Source organism: Stegastes partitus, unplaced genomic scaffold (genome assembly GCF_000690725.1).
Source record: "Stegastes partitus isolate 25-593 unplaced genomic scaffold, Stegastes_partitus-1.0.2 Scaffold1842, whole genome shotgun sequence".
NCBI lineage: Eukaryota > Metazoa > Chordata > Actinopteri > Pomacentridae > Stegastes > Stegastes partitus.
Window position 1 is genome coordinate 110,187 of NW_007579573.1, and position 8,237 is coordinate 118,423.

At 40.2% G+C, this 8,237-nt stretch overlaps 1 protein-coding gene across 1 annotated transcript; it reads right to left on the reverse strand.

The window, feature by feature from the left end:
* Positions 1 to 1,497: 1,497 nt before the first annotated feature.
* Positions 1,498 to 6,422, reverse strand: LOC103372845 (transmembrane protein 169). The gene is made up of 3 exons (XM_008302588.1): positions 6,318 to 6,422; positions 5,306 to 5,715; positions 1,498 to 4,768 (listed from the first exon to the last, which is right to left on the reverse strand). The coding sequence occupies exons 2-3, from the start codon at positions 5,577 to 5,579 to the stop codon at positions 4,134 to 4,136; spliced, it is 909 nt and encodes a 302-aa protein (XP_008300810.1). The 5' UTR covers positions 5,580 to 5,715; positions 6,318 to 6,422; the 3' UTR covers positions 1,498 to 4,133.
* Between the last annotated feature and the right edge of the window lie 1,815 nt (positions 6,423 to 8,237).

The window sequence follows — 8,237 nt, forward strand, 5'->3', positions numbered from 1 at the left end:
TACAATAAAAATCCACAAAGAGAGTAGGCCCGATAAAAAGTGCACATTAGGCTACTCAAAGTCAACCTTCTCATCCTCAAATTTAAAATATTTACTTCATTAGATATTTTATAGTCTATTAGTATCAATTACAAGTTCCATTTCCTGTTATTGGGCACATGGCAAAACAGATTCTGACACCAGCTGGTTTCTTTTTGGATCAAGTCAAGTCTGTTGTCAAGACTCTCAGTACCAGGGTTTTCTAAGTTTTGCGCGGCACACCACAAAACTTCTGCAACTATGATTTAAAAAAACTTCAAAAAATAACAGTTTATCTTAACGTTAAAGGACACAGAGATCATTTCACATGCTTTTATCCCATCGTGCCCTTTTCCCTTCCTGAACCAAAGATCTATTGATCAGCACTAGACTGTACAGAACTGAGGCGTCGGGCTTTTAAATTAGAACCAAGAGATGCAATCCCATCACTCCTGTTTTTAAGTTTAAATATGTTTTTAAGGCCCTTTGTGGCCTCTTTCCTAGCTACATCTCTGACCTTTCAGTACCTTATGCACCAGTGTACACTTTAAGATCCCCAGGCAGAAGTCTTTTGTCTGTTCCAGCTCAAAACTAAATGGGTCAGAGCATTTGCAGTCATGGTCCGGAGGCTCTAAAATGAGCTGCCTGAGGAAATCCAGTCAACTGAGTTAGTGAACTCTTTCAAGTCCCTTTTCTGAGAGCCTTTCCTGATTTTATATGAGTTTTAATTTCATTCTTTTCTTTAAAAACATAATAATAAATCCCTTTTTCCAACATTGTTGACTTTTCTGTTGTATTTTGTTGCCTTGTGAAGCACTTTTGCATCTTAGATTTTGAAAAGTGATCTGTAAATCATGACTGTGAATAAAGATTATTTAATTTTCCTACACGAAGCTTTAAATGTTAAACCTTCTCTACAATGGACAATAATACAATAAACTAATAAACTTTGCATATTTTCAGAAAAAGGATGTCGTCCGTCACCTTACTATCTTTTGTCACACAGTAATTGTGGTCATTTGTGACTCATTTGTGTGGTTTTGATCCATATGCTGTACACTGCCCTCTGTGTTTCAACATTTAACGGTCTGATTTAACAAAATTAGGCAGTAAAACAGGACAAAACAGAGCAAGTTGGTAAATACGGTATGTGTTGGACCGACTGTGCTTTCCGCTAACACACTGTATTTGGCCCTGCTGGCGTTGCATTACAGAATATGGATTTTCTTAATTAGGCTTCCCAGTTTAACACCAGGGTGCCAATAATCTGATCTCCAAGCACCCACACCCCAGAGAGCCATCTGCATCGGTGTGCATCATGCTGGGCTACACGCTGGCTTGTTTTTGTCTGAGAATATGGAACCACAGAAAATAGTCGCCTGCCATACATTACCCTATAACGCCAGCAAACAGGATACCATTATAAGATATCTCTTCCACGGTATAGATTTATTGAAAATGTAACAATCCCACACTTTATTTCATTTTTCTGTATAATTCTTTACTTTGCATTCTGTAGATTCAAAACATGTAATGTGGAAAACAGATTCAATCCACAACAACTGATCGGTGTCTTTTCCTGCATGAAAATACAACTGAATTACTTCACCCGGCCAGGTGTATCCGTAAATATTTAAATCATCCGATCTTTTCAAACCAAACCCATCTGCGAACAATTTCAGTGTGTTTGCGACACATTTATTCCAAAGTGCTTCAGTATAAAACACCTACTGTAGCTACAACAACTTCTGAGAGTGTACTAGCATTAAATATATAAAATAAATCAAAGTAGCATATAAAACATGAATGTGTGGAAACGTGAAAAGAATCATCAACTAGAAAATTACCGAAAACTTCATTTTATGTGTGTGTTTGTGGACCAAGACTGCGAAGACAACACAAGTAGTTTAAGATCACAAACAGCTGTTTGGATGCTTTCAACATGAGAATTAAAAGAAAGATGATTAGTCAGCTTGTCCTCACTATGGCTTTGTCATGGCTGAATTAACGCCCTGGAGGAGCCTGTAGCAAAGAAGAGCAAAGGGCCTACCTCCCTCACTCCCAGTCTTAGTGCATTGCTTAGACGCTCCATCGCGTACAGGGCTCACTACAGATGGAAGCATAAACGCAATTAGCTGACGTTCCCAGAAACCAACAAGCACTCACATGCTTGAATACATCCTGCCCCAGAGTTTAATGTGTTTCAGGTCATTTTTTTGAAACACAGACATCATCCAGAATAACACAGGTATTATAACTGATCTGTACTAACGCCTGGTCATGTTCTACATGTCTGCTTATTTTCAACAAACCCCATAAAAAGACAAACATCCATTATGAATGAAAACCTTCTAGCAAGTTCTATCTGCAGCCAAAGCCTGAACTCCAACTTTCTTGATCCTCCTAGTTTAGGTCATGGATTTGCTTGGTATAAAAAAAACAAAACATAAGTAAAAGCTTTTATTGAGTTTACCAGACCTTGCAAAATTCTAAACTTTCTAATTCAAAATGTTAGGTACAAACATTTGGCCCTCTGAGCTAAATTTCAACATTTTTCTAATTACTTTCTAAGTCTCACTGATTTTTCCCCCACTGGATTGTGCTGAACATCCATGAAACCTTAAGGGTCATTTGCAACTAAACATTTGTTGCTGAATGTTTTTACAATATTTAAATAATAAGAATAGATCATTTTCCACCCCACTGATAAATCACAATTCTTCAAAAAGAAATATCTCCATTATTTTTTTTACTAATATATTTAGATTCTATGTCGTATGACTACAGTTCTGTCATATCTGGGAGCTGTTTGGCACTGCATAAAAAACGGACTTCAAAAGCCTAAAAAATGTATAATTAAAAAAAGGTTTAGAGTAAATCTTTAGGATTTTGCAAGATCCTACAAACCTAATAGAAGTTTTTACATTATTTAAAAAATAAAAAAATAAAAATCCATGACATATACTGGAAGGTTTCGGTTATACATGAAATGATCAATGGTTCACTATGGGTCAGTCTCATGCACATCGTCCTGGTGCTGGAAATACTCACATCAAACACGTTCCCAGCTAATGCACCATTTATTTCCATTTCAGCTTGTTACGTTTGCTAAAAGCTGAAGTAGCCAGCTGTTTGAGGAAAGCAATGTGGCCCAATTTGATAGATCTAAGTCTCCAGTAACAAAAGTTGTTGGTGGGATTGTGTGTAACAGACAGAGGAGGGAATATTGTTGATTTTGGTCTTTTCATGGGGTTTGTCGCCAATATGAAAAATCTAAGGTAACGCCAGGCTTATAGTTTCAAAACTGACACACAGTCGCTTCACTGGACAGATTCTTGTTTTAGTGGAAGCTGTCGTCGTGGTGCATATTCCCACTGAAACAAGCAATAAAAGTAACAGACACACAGTTAACCTGCATCAGTGGCCCCGTTGCCCACTTCTCACAGTTAATAATCCAGTCTTCCTCCTCGTGTTTATGGAGACTTCACAGACAAGACAGTGTTGCCTTCAGAGTTAAAGCTCCTCTCGATGTCATTGCACGGCACAGTGATCACAAATACGCAGGTACAGATATTTACAGATGAGGTGAAACTTAATTCAAACTTTCAGGCTTCCGTTAGTACGTGTATTAGTGTCCACAGCCTCTGAGTGGAAGTGCTGTTCAGGAATTGTTTGGTGGCTATTTAGTGATCTGAGGGAAGCTGTAATGAACCTGGAAGTAAAAAAACTAATCCAGAGTTTTTAGTAACGTTTCAGCACCTACAGTAAGGAAGGTTCAGGCAGTGTTTAATAAGTTATCATTTACAGGAAAGCATAGTGAAGTAGCTTTTAAATACGTTTGCACAAAAATCTTATCAAACGGCTCTGGATGTTTGTTGTAGTTTTCAGCAAAATATCAGAGCCTTTCGTCAGCAGATAATTTATTTAAATCAAGTAAATGGATCTTGAATTTTCTGTCAAATTAGTATTTCCAAGGTCAGAAACTAAGCTTTATGCTGAACTTTCTATGAGTGACTTGAATTTTCTGGTTTTTGTACGTCCTCTATGACCAAATTTATACTGAAAGCACCTCTAACTTTCCTTCACGCCAACCTCTTGACCTCAGTGTCCCTCTTTCACACTGATGATGTCTGGGCAAGTTCACTGGGCGCCTTGCTCTGCAGAGTGCCAGAAACAGTGTCAGAGTCAAGCAGCTCCACTATGCTGTACGGTGAACAGTCCTCAAGTCCCAGTTTCCCGCAGGCCCAGCCACAGAAGCCTTTCTCCAGGTCTCGCACCGACAGCCACCACTCACTGAAGGCCCAGGACACCTGCACCACGGCGGAGTACAGAGCCAGCGACAGCGCCATGGGCATGATGAGCATGGGGTAGAAGATGATGAGGAAGGGGCAAATTGTGATCTTGTGCCAGAACGTCCGCTCCTCATTGTACACCAGGAAGACGTTGTACCAGGTGAGCGTGCCGTAGTAGAAGGAGGTGATGAAGGAGAGGAGGAAGATCACAGGCGCGCACGAGAGGCTCCACAGGACAACATGAGGTCCCTGGCACACACCCAAGCTGCAGCTGCGTTTGCCACCTTCGCCCGCCTCGCATTCCGCATCTAGACGCTCCTTCGACTTGGCAAGTTCCCTGAGTTCCCTCTCCGTCAGAGTGACGTGTATGTCCACCACCTGACCCTTCTTCTTCCCTCGGGTGATGGTGCCAGTCAGGGTCACATAGCGGCTGTCTGGAGGAAGGTTCCAGCCTCCGCCTGGTCAGAGATAACATGACATGACAAACAAAAATAAGCTCTTTCTCCTCGCCTAGAAAAGTTACATCTATTAAACCTTAATGTAGAAAATCTACTTAACACAGGTTTAAATGCTTAAAAGTAATCCAAGTGATGCTGTTTTATTATCCGCACTGTGCTTCAAAGTAGTAAACACAACATGATATCTGGTGAGTGGGCAGCTTGAGAAAACATCTAAACAGAGAGAGACACCTACACAATGAACTGAAGCTCCCAAAAGGCTCAGTTTGACTTTGCATCTTCTCAAAGTAATAATCAAGATGTGAACAAGAAGATCTACAAATTAGATTTCACCACATTGAACACAGGAGTGAAACAGCAACATAAACATGCACACAAAATGCAGAGATTTCAATTCCCTGAGAGAAGGACAGTGATTAATTCGCAGTGAAAGCAACAGAATGCATGAATGCTATATGCTGAATGCATGATTGAGTGATTAAAATGAGACACCCTGTTCTTCGTCATGATTGTAACACAATGTGACACCTTTCTCACCTTCGCCTGTGGGTGTGCAGAGGAATTTAGCTCCTTCCTCGGTGCTCCTCTCTGCTGCCTCCTCACCGTCTTGGTCCTCTCCGGGTGCCCTGTCCATCTCAGAGCGGTACACAATGATGGACTCTGGACGTGGGTCTCTCTTCTTCCTCCTCTTCCTCCTTATAGAGGGTCCCCCTTCTCCGTCTTCCGTGTGGTTCCCCGATATGTCCGATCTCAAGGAGATCATCTGGGGGCTTCCTTCTCCTTCGGTTTGAGGCTCCTCCACCTGTGCCATCCTCTCATTCAACCAACTCTGACTCTGAGGCTGCTTTTCCTTTTTTTTAATGTATGGGTGAAATATGGAGGTTAATAGTGAAATTCTAACCAACACAAACTGTGCCCACCCATTGCGTTCAATCAGAGTGGGAAGGCTGGAGAAGTAATAAAAGTGCATACACACAAACACACAGAGAGAGAGAGAACAGAGAGAGTTTTATGAGCAAAAGCAGGTTTGTGTTGTTTTTTTTTAAGTCACTGTTTAATCCTCACACTGATCCTGGCCCCAATTCTGCACAGAAAAACAAATAAATAAATAAAAACACAACCAAATGGCTCATTAAAACGGGCCTAACTGACATCTGAATGAACAGGGAGCACATCAAACTGATCCATCACAAAGAAAGCATGGCAGATTTGTCCACAGAGGGGACGTGAGGAGGGGGGCTGTTTGCATGACAGCGCAGCAATGATCTCAGTGCTGCCAGCTCAGAATAACAACACCATCCCATCCCCCTGTTAAAAGCACTGACAGCAAACACACACACACACACACACACAATAATAATCATAAAAAAATAATAATCACAGGCGGATTGTAGAGAATGCACAATTCCACGACAAGGCTTGAGATCGACAATGCAAGCCTTCATACAGCTGATCCCCTCCCATTTAAATCCCACCCATGTCCGCTCTTTGTCTGCAGCCGGCGAATGTGTGCAGCAAGTAGAATATTTCCACATGAATCCAGTCTTACCTTCAGGAGGCCGGCGAGCACCGTGCGGACAAAGCTGTGTGACAATAAATCCTTTGTATTTGCCTGATAACATTGCAGGGAGGGGGGCTCACACATCCCGGCGCTGTGTTTTGTGCCGATACAGATGCGCTACGCAAAATGATTTCCAGAATAGCGCTGATCCCGCCCCTCCAACCTCTGTCACGGCAAACCCACCATCCAGGAGCCCCGCTGCTGTCATGTGAACAGGATGGAAATAACGGCCGAGGGATAAACGAAAAAAAAAAAAAGAAAAACCATACAATAAAATGTATTTTTAGATTTTATAAAGCAACTGTCTATACTAAACGGCGTAGTGCTATTTCTCAAGCTATGTACGTCGCCAGCGTGATATATTAATATATTAAAGTGTAATTAAAAGAATAACAGCATGTTTTCCTTTTTTTTTTGGCATATGCTTTAATATATTAAATGTCTGCAAAAGTGGCCACCAGCTATTACCTGAGATAAAATAAATTCTTTATCTTACTTTTTTTTTTTTTTTAAATAGTGGAGCTCACTTTAAAACTGACCTTAGCAACTTTTGTTGATTAGCATCGTGTTAGCATTCCTCTCGTTACAAATAGCTAACTAAGCTAACACAGGTGCTAGCACAACCTGAAAAAAAAATCTTAACCGTTTTTACATCGTTGGTTTCTTAATAATAGTAGATTACAACCTGAACACCCTGTTTCTCCGTTCTTTACTAAATAATGCCAAATTTTCTGCCGAAAATTGCAATGTGTTACAGCTTCCGGAAGCCTTCCGTTAACTAACCGTTGACAGCAGCTCGTGAGAAAGCAAACAGCTAATGTGGCTAACATTAGCCTGGAGTAAAAATGAACGACCAGTGTTCACTTAATAATATCGACAGCCTCATCTTTCAGTTTGGTGAGTTCACCTTTGTAGTTTATTGGATGTTGTTAGTAGTTTTGTCAGTCATTTAATGTCTTGTTGTAGCGCTAGCGAGTTAGCTACAAACTAAATGTCAGTAAAGAGCTAGCTAGTTAGCTGTAAATTCACAAGATGATAACACTTTATATGCCTTTTTTTTTAAAAGTTAAAATATATTTTTTTATTGTATTTATAGCTCTTCAAACTCGTGAGCTTTCTGAAAAGAAGAATGAAATCAACCAAAAAATTGAAGGTACGTCTTGTTAAAGGTTTAAAAGTTAACCTAAGTAAAGGTTTGTGCGTGCTACACTGGTTTTAAGGACAGACTCGGCTAAAGACAAGTTTCTGACTTTTAGTGTCATATTTTTACCTCAAGGAAACATGTATGCCAAAGTATATTATTTTACATGTTTGCCTTTTTTTAAAAGTCTTGTTTACCTAATTTTCTTTCAGTTTAGCTCTACTTTAATGCTTGCATCTTCTGTTTATTTGTGTTGTTTATAATTTGAAGGAGACCTCAGTGTAGCTTTAGTTTAAATGAAGGTTGGGAAAAAAATACAGAACAGTTATAACAACATTTTAAAAAAGCACAGGAACACTGCTCTTCCTCTATCATCTTAGGCCTCATCATGTCAGATCAGCTAAGCAAGTAACCCATTCTGTCACTTACATACAGCCCATTTACTTCAGCACTGATCAGAACCTCCTGATTTAGTCCTCAGATGATGGGTCAGTTTTTCACAACAGCCGCTGCCCTGACCTTAAGGGGTCACATTTTGACCAGTTCCTTCAGATGATCCTTTTACGTGCAAGCATTAGGGTTTTAAACAAAACTTTTCAAAATACGTTATCAGCTTTTAATCCCAGATCAACCACCTTGGGCTCCCTGGGAGTCCTATACTCCTCATTTCTGTTATTTGATGTCACAGCATGGTGTATTGTTTTATATGGAGCTCCTCTTGTGTTGTCTAATATGTCTGTCAACAGTCTGCAGGGTGGACATTGCTG